The sequence below is a fragment of the Ictalurus punctatus genome, chromosome 8 (genome assembly GCF_001660625.3).
Source record: "Ictalurus punctatus breed USDA103 chromosome 8, Coco_2.0, whole genome shotgun sequence".
Classification (NCBI taxonomy): Eukaryota; Metazoa; Chordata; class Actinopteri; order Siluriformes; family Ictaluridae; genus Ictalurus; species Ictalurus punctatus.
In genome coordinates this window covers 11,047,675-11,062,376 of record NC_030423.2, presented here as the reverse complement: position 1 = coordinate 11,062,376, position 14,702 = coordinate 11,047,675, and the positions used below count along the sequence as shown (strand labels likewise).

At 40.4% G+C, this 14,702-nt stretch overlaps 2 protein-coding genes across 4 annotated transcripts; one reads left to right on the top strand and one right to left on the bottom strand.

Moving 5' to 3' along the window:
• The first annotated feature begins 802 nt into the window (after positions 1-802).
• Positions 803-4,621, top strand: fosl1a (FOS like 1, AP-1 transcription factor subunit a). The gene is made up of 4 exons (XM_017473359.3): positions 803-1,068; positions 1,476-1,730; positions 2,614-2,721; positions 2,861-4,621. The coding sequence occupies exons 1-4, from the start codon at positions 940-942 to the stop codon at positions 3,440-3,442; spliced, it is 1,074 nt and encodes a 357-aa protein (XP_017328848.2). The 5' UTR covers positions 803-939; the 3' UTR covers positions 3,443-4,621.
• A 1,608-nt stretch (positions 4,622-6,229) lies between these two features.
• ccdc85b (coiled-coil domain containing 85B) lies at positions 6,230-8,996 on the bottom strand. Of its 3 annotated transcripts, none has more exons than XM_047157166.2 (2): positions 8,330-8,996; positions 6,230-8,012 (listed from the first exon to the last, which is right to left on the bottom strand). In XM_047157166.2, exon 2 carries the CDS (start codon positions 7,969-7,971, stop codon positions 7,369-7,371), a length of 603 nt encoding a protein of 200 aa, XP_047013122.1. In that variant the 5' UTR covers positions 7,972-8,012; positions 8,330-8,996; the 3' UTR covers positions 6,230-7,368. The 3 variants fall into 3 exon arrangements, with proteins under 3 accessions (XP_047013122.1, XP_017330731.1, XP_053538079.1); XM_017475242.3 differs by having other exon boundaries at positions 6,230-7,997; XM_053682104.1 differs by having other exon boundaries at positions 6,230-7,997; positions 8,794-8,996.
• Between the last annotated feature and the right edge of the window lie 5,706 nt (positions 8,997-14,702).

The window sequence follows — 14,702 nt, the reverse complement described above, 5'->3', positions numbered from 1 at the left end:
CACCAACCGATACAAACAGCATTAAAAGCAACGTTAATAAAAATTTAAGAACAAAAACGCGTACACAATACTCTTTGAATCATTTGTTTGTTTGATTTTTTCACTTTGACCAAAATCGTTGCCTACGATAACATCTGTGGAATTGATAAACTTCCTGTTTGTCAAATATCCTGAAAGTTCGCACCTTTAGGTTGAAACATCCCCTCTACTTTCTTTCACTGTGCCTAAGTATTCCTGCCCCTCCCTCCTTTAATTCATCCAGAATGTACTTAGGTTTACTCTCATTTTCACTCATCAGCTGATACAATGTACAGTACATAATATATACAGTATAATATACATTTAAACGATTTAAAAACTTACTACATTATCAACAGTCAACAAATATTTTATTACCACTGTGCTGAACTACACACAAATACGTTTCTGTCAGTACCAAGGGGTGAATCCTTCAAAAAGTGTAGAAAAAAAACCATAATGGGATTCCCGGAAAAAAACTAAATATGGGCATATACGTCAACTTACACGTGATCCTTCGTCACCCTCTTTGTAGACCGTACCATTTCTTGTAAACTGGGAGGGGTACATATAACACAATATCAAATTAAGCGAGTATAATCGCAAATTATTCTGAGATATTGGTTTAAAACGGAACGTCGTATGTGTTTTTCCAAGCCATAATTTCATTTTAATCAATTACTGTTGATAGTTTGAAGAGTACGAATATAAACTCGTGCTTGAGGACACCCCTGAGAAGTCACAGGTGTATTCTCCGGTTTTCGAGCAACCAGGCAGGGGTAAATAATTCTGAAATCTCGTACTACGGCAGAGTATAAGTTAGTCAGCGCAGGCGAGCTCGGACGTTTGACTCTGTCACGGACTAAGACGCATTTTTATCTGGTTTGTTTTCTTGAGATTTCCGGAAAGTAAACGGCCTACATGTATCGTAACTTCGGGAACTTTGGGCGAGGAACGGATCAGAACTTCCCTGATAACAGTTCTGCATCTGGGTCGAGCTCTGCTAGCGGTACTCAAACTACCAGCACCGGTACGACCCAGCATCAAGAGGTAAGTCCGTCACGTTGCTGATGATGTGTTTTTTTCTTTTGCATATCTCTTCATAATCATAGATATAAAGTAACTACACGTCCAGTAATAGAGTGGTGCCATAGCACTGGACAGAACTCTCATAAGTCAAAATAAATATCTTGGTTCATAATTCAAGAGTCAAAATATAACCATAGTAATGAGTACTTATTTGAGATATCTTTGCGTATTTGAGTGTATTTTGTAGTGGACTTTTAAGAAGCCATATGTTCTCCAAAATCTGTATTTCTTTCTACATAAACCTTCATAATAATAATCCTTATGGTGCCTTTATTACTTTTTTTGGACAAAACCATGTTTTATTTATTTATTCATTTTTGCTTTGATGCTTTAATGACAAACGCTTCATCTGTTCTTTTAACCCTTAGCCAAAGTACTCGGTGGCGGGATCCAGTCAGTTTGTCCCGACTCTCAATGCCGTAACTTCAAACCAAGACCTACAGTGGCTCGTGCAGCCCTCTGTTTTTCCAGTGCCAGGACCATCTAAGCATCCTCCTCGTCACCCGTACCCCCTGCCGCCAAGACTTGCATGTGTGAACCCTCATCCCACCCAATCACACCTTTTCCGACCAGGAATCATCAGGGACTCAGGACGATCCACAAGACGCAGAAATGATGAACATGTAAGTTTTGTTTATCTCCCAGTTCTGAATGAATTTTAGTGTGGTTAACCATGAAGGCCATAAGTCTCTTTTTGCTAATGCTCTGAAAGACCTCAGTCTCATGGTACTCTGTTCTTAAATGACTATGATCCATTACCCCCCCCCCCCCCCTTCCTTCCCTACAATCTGGAGAAGTTTCTGGCAGAAAGTTATAAGGAATGTAGAAACAGACGATGTGTAATATCCTGTCATGACTGATGGCTGTACAAGTGAATTGATGATCCACAAAAAGGTGTGGAAAAGGCATAGCATATTCATTTGACCTTCCATGTGAGTGAGTGTGTGTGTGTGTGTGTGTGTGTGTGTGTGTGTGTGTGTGTCCATTCTTTGCATTTATGGTTTAATTCAGTCTCTGTCTCAGTCTTGGGGTGTGAGACAAATGAAATAATGAGACAGGAAATCATGTGACTCATTGGAGCAAAATCATATGACTCACACCTGAGTCAGTGAGGGGTCTAGATGAGTCATCACAATAAGGGGCAGGAAGAAAGGGCACATGAAATCAAACAAGAAATGAATATTTAAATTAGACAAAGAGTGAATGCTGAAATGGGAGAAGGCAGATTGCAAGGATGCTGATGTAAACTAGTGGTAATTTTTACACAGCCTCTTCTAGTGGTACCCAACAAATGGAAGTGACCCTGTCCCCTAGATGGCAGTATTACAGTTTGAGTGATGGTGATTACAAGTTGGTGATGTGACCTTTTCACAGTTTGAACCTGTGTAAAGTGTTCATTACATTTTTCTCTATATGAGCTGCTTATATGAACATGTAGGCCACATGTTTGGTTTAGATGTTTATATGTTAAAGATTTTTCTGACCTTACTGATGTTTTGACCTTAGTTATCATCGGAAGAACTCGAAAGGCGCAGAATTAGAAGGGAACGAAACAAACTGGCTGCTGCCAAGTGTAGGACTCGTCGCCGTGAACTGACCGACTCACTTCAAAATGTAAGCTGAGCTACATTGATACTTATTCATTTGGCAGATGCTTTTTGTCTAAAGTGACTCATAAGTGGCGCTACTCATACAAACCCGCCTTTTTACACTGACTTAGACCAAATTGTACCATGAAACTCCTTTGTTGCAGGAGACTGACCAGTTGGAAGACAAAAAGTCCCGCCTACAGAAAGAGATTGCTGAGCTACAGAAGGAAAAAGAGAAGCTTGAACTTGTTTTGGAGGCCCACAGACCCATCTGCAAAGTCCAGGACTCAGATTCCGACTCTGACTCTAGTCCCATTCTTCCTACCCTGAGTGGAATTAAAATTGAGCCAGTAGATTCTGAACTTCCCGGACCCTCTAGAAAATGCCAGATTCCCACCAAACAGGAGAAACCAAAGCCAAAAATCACCATTCCACCTCCATTTTCAACCTCTTCTGGCGGTATGAATCCAGAGTCCGATTCCCTCCATACTCCAATACTCATTTCCACACCTTCACTGACTCCGTTCACTTCTAGCCTAATCTTCACCTATCCTACTACCTCTCTTGACACCAATGCTCCTACTTCATCACAAGCACCGAGCCTTTCTGCCTCCTCCACGACTCAGCATGGTACATCCCAGCCCTCCCGAAATCTAGAGCCATGTGGTATTGCTCATCGGCGTAGCAGCAGCAGCGGGGACCAGTCAGATCAATCTCTCAACTCGCCTACCATCCTGACCATTTAATCTGTTTTACCGCATGTTTAACCATAACCTTAAGTGCTCTGAATATTCACAGGTATGTTTAATACTAGGTCAGATAAATACAAGTGTATTTGTGAGTACACTGAAGATTGTACTGATTGTACCAAACTTGTGCCTTTAGCACTGTGTTTTCTTATACACTCTTAGAAAATAGGGTTCTTTAAACCTTGGACAGTTAAAGGTTCTTAGGCTTCGTAAAGTGGTTCCATTTTGAACGGTCTACGATGGAGAATCATTCTGTTGTTGAGTTCTACAAACAGCATTTAAAGGGTTTCCCCAGTGAGACAAATCCAGTAAACCCTCAAATTGGTTCCAGATTTAAGCAGTTTAGCTTTAGCAGTCACACCAGGTATTACCTAAGAACAAATTAGAAGTACTGCAAAGCACAATACAGTATTTAGTATATTCTATTAAGAGTACAAATGTTGAAACATATCTTATGAAAATCATAACTATGAACTACGGTAAAAACTACCTTTTTATATATTGAAAAGTATTTACTTATACTTTATACAAAAACTTTCTTATTAGAAATATTCATTAACTGACTACATACTGATGAATAGACATGTAAGCCTATCACTGTGTTGGATGGAAACTACTTTACTATTGTTGACAGATTTTATAACTTTGTTCTATGCAATCCAAAGCTACAAGTCTAATGTAATTTCTTTTTATGTATTTTTACATGGTACAGTGTATTAAGCTACTTAGTTACATCATGTCTATTTTAAAATATTTGGGTATTTTGATTTATGTGAAGATCACAAACATTACAAGCCTGAAACATTTTAGTAATAAATCAGCTACACTGATTCATTTTAATTGTTCTACTGATGAACGTCTTGGACAAATATGCACTTAATACAACTTTTCATTACATGCTAGCTGTGTAGGTTTTTTTTTTTTTTTTTGTCTTTTTCTAAAGTTCTATATAAGAAAGATAAAGTACTTAATATATTGAAATCTACAGTGTATGCATTATTACAGCATGTTTGATCCACTACTACGGCTGGTCCATACAATTTCGCAGATGTGTATTTATTTTTCAGAGCAAACTATATTTATATTTTTCGTCACTGAGATTGTAAGCCTCAGCAGTGAAGAAAAGTTTTCATACTGTACAACATGTAAGAGTATAATAAAAAAAAATCCAAATTAGTTTGTGTAATTTTTTTCTTGTAATGATTTCCACTGATCAGTCTAAGATGTTTCCAGTTTCTAGTAGACTACCCTGTGGGGCGGCTGTGGCTCAGGTGGTAGAGTGGGTTGTCCACTAATCGTAGGGTTGGTGGTTCGATTCCCGACCCACATGACTCCACATACCGAAGTGTCCTTGGGCAAGACACTAAACCCCAAGTTGATCAAGTTAGCACCTTGCATGGCAGCTCTGCTACCGTTGGTGTGTGTGTGAATGAGAAACAGTGTAAAGTGCTTTGAATAAACACACTATATAAGTGTGTCCTTTACCATTTCAAAGCTTTTTTTGATTTTAATTTGTGCCTTAAACAAAAGCACTTTCAGCAATGCTGCTTCTTCCAGAGGACTATTTTTTCAGCTGACATGCAGATTTCTAGATTTCAGATGCACTCATTTAAATAAAAAAGAAGCCACTGACTGAAAACAGAAACAGAGTACAGAAGAGGCTTAGGGGATGGGGAAGGAGGAAAGGAGGAGTCAACACTATTTCCTCTTAGGATGTCCTGATAGCCAGCATAGTCAAGTCAAGTCAAGTCAAGTGGGTTTTTATTATCATTCCTCTATATAGCTTGTGCATTCCCTGACTCCCTCACAAATAAATATGTGCCAATGTACATTTTTATGTCAAAGTAATTGCCTAACTTTTTCAATGTTTATAACAGTGTCAGTGTATTGCATTATTTTTTTCAAAAGTGACCTCAAATGCATTCATTCAACTTCAGTAACCAGTTTATCCTAGTCGGGGTAGCGGTGGATCCGGAGCCAATTGCGAAAGGCAGGGGAATTCTCCTGGCTGTAACACCGGTCAATCACAGGGCTAACGTAAAATTGTATGTTTAAAAACTGTTGAACTATGTCTGCATGCAGTTGGCACGACAGTTCTGCCTTATATCTGTGATGTTACCAATAATGTATCTGAGAAAAGACCCATCCTTAATCTACATTCAGTGGGGCGGCTGTGGCTCAGGTGGTAGAGTGGGTTGTCCACTAATCGTAGGGTTGGTGGTTTGATTCCCGACCCACATGACTCTACATGTGGAGTCTTTGTCTCGCTCTCCACATGTGGAGACACTGTCTCGCTCTCACGTTTAGTTTGAGTTAAGAGACAAATGACCTAGAATTGGAAATAAATAACCCAGGAAATGAGGAAACAAGGGTTAGATAGAATGCATAAGTATGATGGTGACATGAGCAATATTTGCAACTACCCAGGGCAAACTGAATAAACATGGTGACCCTGATTTGAACACAGAGTCTTCTGTTAGCTCTTGAATCTAAAGAGTGGCCCTTACTCAAAGCTTGGTGCACGTATGATTGAGATAGTGAAGAGGGGGTTTGTGCTTATTGGCTCAGTGAGTGCATGCTCTCAAAGGCCCTCTGTATACTCCATTAGAGAAAATGGTAACCCAAAAATATAACACGCTTCATACTTCTGTCTTTTTGGCCTCCAAAATGAACAAACCATTAAAATAAAAGGCAAATCAATAAAACTTTCACTCTGTATGCAATTTCCTTGTCTAGGTGGCTCACAGCACACAAGAAAGATTATTACACATTCAGATCTCTCAATCAAGCTCAATCAAATGTATTTAAAGCTCTCCCACTGACAACGACCATGGCCCAAAGATTACAGCCAAAAAAAGCCACAAAATCAGATTCTTATGGTTATAAACAGGGAGAAAAGGCATTAAAGTAATACTGATGTACATCTAAATCAAAATATATAGGTAAAAGCTAAAGAACATAATTAAACGTAATTATACAATATTATAAATTCACAAACATCATTGTACCCATTGCAGTTGCCAGTGTGTAAATATAGCATGTAGCTATGTAAAATCCCATAAAATCAACAATCAAAAACACAAAAAAATATGGTACAGTGAGTAGTTAGGTAATAAAATTTATCAATGCAAAAAAAACATCTGGTGTCCAGTGTAGTAGTCAACAAGATGGTTTAGTGTAACAAATCTTACTAGAGCAACTTTAGTACATCATAATCGTGAGAAAGTGTACTAATTCTGAATGTGCGGTTTCAGTGCACACTTCATACAGCCAAATAACTGGCAATCAATTAGTTTTAAACCAGAGGTCTTGAGAGACCCTTGAAAATGATTCAGTGCTGTTGTGCAGGACCTCCAAGAAGTCGTTTTATGGCTCTATGAAGTTTAAAAACATGAATCATTTGGGAAATGTTTCAGCCCTGTTTAGTGCATCATTAAAACATGAGACCCCCTTAAAATATATTTCAGTGCAGTAAAAATCGGTGGTAAATAGCCAGTTGATCGGTTAATTCCTATGTACAACCAGTTTTATAAGAGATTAGTGGGGGGAAATCTCAGTGACCTTCTACTACTTTCTTTTCAAAAATTTCATAAACACAATATGACAGAACTAAAGTAAAGATTAAAACTATTGCAATCATGCTTGTTCTCCAAAGCAAAATAATATCATTCACAATAATAAAGTCTATCTACATTGTGGGGTAAAATGAACAACAGTCTAAAGGAAAAAGCAAAGAAAAGACTAATGTGGCCTATCTATTTGTCTCGCATAAGCAGTTGAGATGTTTGCTGACAACTAAAATCGTAAACTTCTTTGCTCCTTTGGGTTGGCCCATATAACTTCATTCAGGCCCTTCTCTGTCATTCTCTGAGAGGAATAAAGGGATGATGGCTATTATCCTCTCTCTTTCTCTGAACTCTTGCTCAGTCATCAGGTGAGCATACCAGGTGGAGCTGGTCAGGGCTGCCTACACTTCCAGTGCTCGAGCTTCCATCCCCGAGGTCCCGGGCCACCATACATGGCAGGTTGAGCTCAGTCGATCCCCCTGGGCTTGAATCACTCCTGCTCACACACTCCTCTTCGAGCACTAGACACAGCTCCTTCAGGTCCAGATTCTCCTTCACCAAACCATCCTGCAGACGCTCCAGGTCAGAGAGCTTCTTCAGGTAGCCGCCCAGGTCATCACGCATCACTTTGGCGGCATGGTGGCCAAATAGCTGCCATTCTCGTGCCAGCTTCTTCACCTTCAGCCTGTCATCGTCTAGGAAGCAGCACAAGTCACGCAACTCCTGGTTCTCTTCCTGCAGCCGCTGGTTGATGGCTTTGAGCTCCCTGATTTCAAGCAGATGTCCCTGAAGTTGCTTGTTCACCTCCTTGATTAGGCGTCCGCGCTGAATGAGCGCCGACATCTTCTCTGACTCCTCTCGCCGCAGTCGACTCACCAGCTCTTCTTTAGAGCAAGCCAGCAAGTCCTCATCAGACACCTTTGCCAAGTCGTGGCTTAGGATTTCACCATCGCTCCCCATCTCGACAAAACTTTTACTTTGGTATCCTGAAAAAAGTAGACCTGCAGATTGGATTGTCCAGATATATATATATATAGATATAAAAGGGTGCAGTTAGTGATCCCAAACAGTATGTTGCATATTACAGGAAAACACAGAAGTGTAGCTGGGATCTCAATGCCTTTGAGTTGATCTGCTCATATTTAAGAGGCACGTGTATCCTAGATGCCAGTCAGTCTCTTTTAGTGTTTCTCTTTAAGCACACTTATTTTCTAGGCCTTAAAGTAACGCCGTGGTTTTTCCTCCACGTCCTACGATCGCTTGATTACATTAGTGCACAAAATCACAGTGGAACATATTTACTATGGGTAAATATTACCTGAACAAAAAGTCGGGGCAAATTGCCCGCCCTATTTCTTTACAATTCGACGGGTCAAGGATGATATTAACGTCGTTTTGATTGCTGTAAACAACGAGATGCTAAGACCATAAAGACAGTGTTACATACTGTTCCGATATGGTCCTGAGTACTGTCATGGAAAACACGATGTTTAGATTAATTGTGCATCTTCTTTCTGTGTGCGGCCGTTTTCAGGCTCACAATGTCCGCCGCGCTGCCTTTTCTTTTCGCCGAGGCTCTTTACCTCATTCCCGTATTTTCTGTCCGGAAATGTTCTGTCTGTAAAATGTTTTTTTTTTTTTTTTTTTTTTACGCCTTTATGGATGAAGCAAACATCCGCCTGAAGATATCTCCTCGACGCGTTGTAAACATAAAAAAAACCGCATAGAGAAAATAGAGTATAAAATGTAGGGCAGCTCGCGGAGCTGGAGCTTGCGGCTTACCATCAATAATAATAATAATAAAAAGATGTCTGATAATCCGAAGCCTCCGGCAATAAAGCTGCTTAATAATTTCCAGTATAAGTGTATTGTATTCTCCAGTTAGGCCTGTAATATGCAAAATTCTAGGTGTTTCTTCAGGGATGAGCTTCCCTTTCTCCACTTGGAAAGCATGATTCTGGAGGCTGCTGATGTCAACCCACTCCCCTCCCTCTCTCTCTCTCTCCCTCCCTCCCTCTCTCTCTCTCCCTCCCTCCCTCTCTCTCTCTCCCTCCCTCTCCCATCCTCTTCCTTCCTCTCTCTCTCTCTCTCTCTCTCTCCCTCCCTGTCCCTTCCTCTCCCTCTCTCTCTCTCGCTCTATCTCCCCCCCACCACTCTTCTTCTCCCTTCCTTCCCTTTGCTCTTCTTTTACCGTAAGAATGTGTATAGGAGGCAACCCCACCGCACACATGACATCATCATTTCACGAAACTCCCATTCTCTTCTCAGTGACCTGAATGCGAGATCTTATTGTTTGCATTAGAAATTAATGGAAATGTGATCCTGTGATCATCTGCCGAGGGCACTCAAAAACACTATGTGCTGTTTGTTCACAATCCCCTTTCGACCCATATGTTAGTCCCATGACCTTCCTCTCCTTTTCCCCTTCCACGTGTTTTACAAGAATGAGGCTGGGCAAAGCACAAACACACATACACAGTGAGGGAAAGAGTTGCAATACTGCACTTGTACATTAATCCATGGTATGTGGTCATATCCTTCCGCCCTCCTCTCCAGCACCATTGTTATCGTGGCTCCATAACAATGTGGGGTGTTAACCAGGATGAAAAGGGGGCTGTAGCCAGAGGGAGAATGGAAGCAGGCCGGTGAAACCCCTGGGGTGAGGGGTGTCATGCAGCCGACCATTTACACTCTTGTGCTAATTTTGACTGACTTGTTGACCGAGAATTGGGAGCGTGAGAAGGATTTGGAATTTAAAGAGAATTTAGTTTTTATTCATTTGAACTTAAAGATAAAAAATTAAAATATATTTTATTAGGCTATATTAATGTAGTAACCCAATAATGCAAACTTTATGATACTCTCATGGAAAAAAAAATAATTGTACTGTATATAAATTGTAAGTTATTACTGAATGTGGTTGGTTGGTTCACCTTATATGGCAACATTATAACAATGCCAGTCGCTCCAGAATTTCGAGATTTTCTGCAATCACAGAAATTAACGCAAAGTCAAGCAAATGCAGCAATATTCAGAGGACCATGCAGTTTTTCAAAATTACTGCAGATTTTCTGCAGATTTGGGCCAAGACGCATCGTGTGACGTCATCACAACATGCATTCAGCCAAAGGCCTCTTCGATTCCTGTGCGTCAAGCATGAGTACAACTAAAAGGTCGTGTTTACCAACATACATGACTGTGAATAAACCGTGCAAAAAAATTTCATGCAATTGGGACTTCGCCAATTCATGTAGTTTTCTGCAAAAAAAAGCACAAAAAAAAAACCTCTGCAAGTTGCATCGCAACTTTCGAAAACAGCCGCAGCAAAAATCAAGCATTTTTGGGTGCAACGATCATTTATTATTATAATCATTTATTATTACAATCATTTATTATTAGACTGTAAATACTGTTGTAATCTAGCCATATGTGAAATAACTTTGAGCAGAAATCACAGTGTAATCTGGCCACCAACACATGCATGGTGAGTTCCTAACTAAGACATTGGGGTGACAAACAGGAATCTGAACTGATTGATGAATTCTGTGCGAAGAATCTAAGAAATGCATATACAGCTGCAATCAAAATGATTCAACCCCCATTGCAAATCAGGTTTATTGTCAAAATTTACAGACTTTCAGCTGTTTGCAATGAACAAATTAGATGAAAGCAATTGAAATAGTTCAACACAACGAATGCTTCAAGTGGTTTCCCCAAATTCAACTGAAAATGCAACTTCTAATGATTTCTCCACTTTCAAAATTATTCAACCCCCTGAATAGAATCCCTCACAACATCACAAATATGCAAAACAGGTGTTGTCTCAAGCACACCTGATGCAACTAATCAAGGGCTTCACAGCACCAGGTGTGCTTGAGCTGGAACACATGAAATACCTGAACTGCTTAGGGGTAGAAAATGTATTAAATACCTGGACGGGGCAGAAAAAGGAAGCTGTCAACGGCTGTAACCAGATTTCTGAGAAGGCAGGTTGTGAAAAACGCTCGAGTGACTGCAAAATACCTGCAGCAGGACGTGGTGGCAACAGGCACTGAGGTTTCATTGAGCAGTATGGCACGTACTAAACACAGAAGGTTTCCATGCCAGAGCTCCAAGACGTACATCACTACTGACCCAAAAGCACAAGAAAAGTCGGCTCAAAATCATATAAAATAAGCCACAGAAGTTTTGGGATTCTGTTCTGTGGAGTGATGAAACAAAACTGGAACTTTTCAGCATGATGGATCAGCGGTATGTCTGGAGGAAGGAGAATGAAGAAAGAACACTGTCCACAGTCAAGCATGGTGGTGGCTCGGCGATGCTCTGGGCTGCTTTGCATCCTCTGGCTTGTCCTCTGGCAGTCACCTGAACCCCATAGAAAATCTCTGGTGGGATTTGAAGAAGGTGGTTGCAGCACGCAAACTCAAGAATATTACTGAACTGGAGGCCATTACTCATGAGGATTGGGCTAAGATTCCTCAGGAATGCTGCTAGAAACTATACATCTCATTTGCAGCAGGTCATAACAGCAAAAGGGTGCTCTACTAAGTACTAAAGATGCTTGCCATGAGGGGGTTGAATAATTTTCCAACTGGAGAATTCACTGTAAGTTGCATTTTCAGTTGAATTTGGGTAAACCACTTGAAGCATTCACTGTGTTGAACTATTTCAATTGCTTTAGTTTGATTTGTTCATTTCAAACAGCTGAAAGTCTGCAAATATTGACAATAAACCTCATTTGCAATGCGGTTGAATTATTTTGATTGCAACTGTGAGAGGGAGGCCAGTTGTGAGCCACTGAGTCCTCACGTAGCAGACTGCAAATTGATTTGGTATTAGTGAAGAGGTTTACCTGTGCGGTGGCAAACTTTTCTCAGATCTCAGGACACCATTTCTGGGTGTAGACACCATTCTCCTGTTTTAGGTTTTGTCACAACAGTGTATCTGCTGCACCACTGTGGCTCTCAGTGAGAGTAACTGTGGGCTGGGCCACCTGAGGAATGTTCATGTTGTCAGAACAGATCAGTATGCGGTGCTCAGAACTGGTAAGAATAATTTGAGGGCCAGATAGACCACAATCAGTTCTAAGTTGGTTGATGTGTTCTACTCTCACACTGATGCTCCACATGCCTCCTGTGCTTCTATGGTACTGTCAGCCAGTGACACAATCATTTGTGGTGACTATCTATCTTCAATTGGGCATGGATTCCACGCACACCCCTTTTATGAGAAACGCCTTGTGATGCCAGCGAGTTAGGGCTTGTGCTCTTCTCACTGAGATCTCTGTCTGTGGTATTTAGGGTTTAGTCACAGGCCGTGCCTAACTGAGACACGCCTCTGCTTTATGTAAACTCCGCCTGTACGCAAATCCCACACAAATGTTGAGAAGTGCATAAATCTGTAATATGTCTGGGGTCTGAATACTACATGCATCACTTAACTCAAAAATATGCAGTAGAAGGTGCACTCATTAATCATTTTATTAGGTACATATGCCACATAGATGCAATTTATAGAGTCTGTCAGCTACCATCTACGTTGTCCATTCATGATAATGATAGTAGACCACCAGACCACAGATGACCAGGTATTATTTGGTGGGAAACCATTTACAAAAGAGCAATAACAGAACATACAGTGGGGGAAATAAGTATTGAACACATCAACATTTTTTTCTGTAAATATATTTCCATTGAGGCTATTCACATGAAATTTTCAGACATCAGTATTAACTCAAGAAACCTGGAAATATAAAGAATTCACAACATTAAAGTCCATAAATTAAGTTGGTGTTATAAAGTGGAATGACACAGGAAAAAGGTATTGAAAAAAGCAGTTCTCCAAGGCAAGGTAAAGCAAGGAACCAGCTGAAATCCATAAGTAGTTAGAAAGTATTTATACCTCCTATCTGTGCAAGTTAATATCAGCTGGGTTAGTAAATTGGTGATCTATAAAAAGGCTTTTCGTTACCAAGGTGTCACACAAGAAACATCTCATGATGGGTAAAAGCAAAGAGCTCTCCCAAGACTTTCGTAACCTTATTGTTGTAAAACATATTGATGGAATCAAATACAGACATATTAAAAAACTTCTGAAGCCTCCAGTAAGCACCATTGGGGCCGTTATCTGCAAGTCAAGTGGAAGCAACATCACTCTGTCATCAACCGACCACGTACAAGAGCCCCTTGCAAGATTTCTGACCAGGGAGTCAGAAGAATAGTCAGAAGAGTAGCCCAAGAGCCAAGGACCACTCGGAAAGATCTCCAGAAACACTTGGAGGCAGCAGGTGCCATCATCACAGAGAAAACAACAGGCAATGCACTCCACTGCTCACATAAGACTCTGTTACTAAAGAAACGGCATGTCGAAGCTCGTTTAAAGTTTGCTACAACTCATCTGGACAAGCCTATGAAATACTGGGACAGTGTAGTCTGGTCATACTACACACCATGTTTGGAGAAGAAATGGCACAGCACATCACCCTAAAAACACAATACCAACAGTGAAGTTTGGAGGTGGAAGCATCATGGTGTGGGGCTGTTTTTCATCACATGGTACTGGCAGGCTTCATATAATTGAAGGAACGATGAATGGAGCCCTTTACCGGGAGATTCTTGAGAAGAATCTGCTGCCATCCACCAGGATGATGAAGATGAGACATGGGTGGACCTCCCAGCAGGACAACGATCCAAAGCATACAGCAAAGAAAACTCTCAATTGGCTTCATAGAGAAAAAATCAAGGTGTTAGAATGGCCCAGTCACCTGACTTGAATCCATCTGAACAAGTTTTAAAGACAATATGCTTAGACGAATGGGCCAAAATCACACCTGAATACTGCGGCAGATTAATTTCTTCATACACTACAGGAAGCGTCTTGAAGCTGTCGTTAAAAACAAAGGCTTCTTCACTAAGTATTAAATAAATTTCAGTTAGCGTGTTCAATACTTTTTTCCTGTGTCATTCCACTTTATTACACATAACTTTATTTATGGACTTGAATGTTGTGAATTCTTTATATTTCCAGATCTCTTGAGTTAATACTGATGTCTGGTGAAAATTTCATGTGAATAGTCTCATTGGAAATATATTTACTGAAAAAAATGTTGATGTGTTCATACTTATTTACCCCACTGTATACTAAATATAATAAATAAATATAATTATATAAATATATAATTAATAAGTGTATAATTAAACATTTATTATATATTATAATTTATTATTTATTATATATATATAATTGGTTAGCACGTTCGCGTCACACCTCCAGGGTCGAGAGTTCGATTCCTGCCATGGCCTTGTGTGTGCGGAGTCTGCATGTTCTCCCCGTGCTACGGGGGTTTCCTCCGGGTACTCTGGTTTCCTCCCAAAGTCCAAAGACATGCATGGTAGGCGGATTGGCATGTCCAAAGTGTCTGTAGTGTATGAATGGCTGTGTGAGTGTGTATGTGATTATGGCCTGCGATGGATTGGCACCCTGTCCAGGGTGTACCCCGTCTTGTGCCCGATGATCCCTGGGATAGGCTCCAGGTTTCCCCGTGACCCTGAAAAGGATAAAGCGGTATAGAAGATGGATGGATGGATATATATATAATTTTGCACACCAGCGATTTTTTCCTCGCAAGAGAGAACGTATCATATTTTTCCTCGCAAGAGAGAACGAATCATAATCATATATAAGGCGTGTCC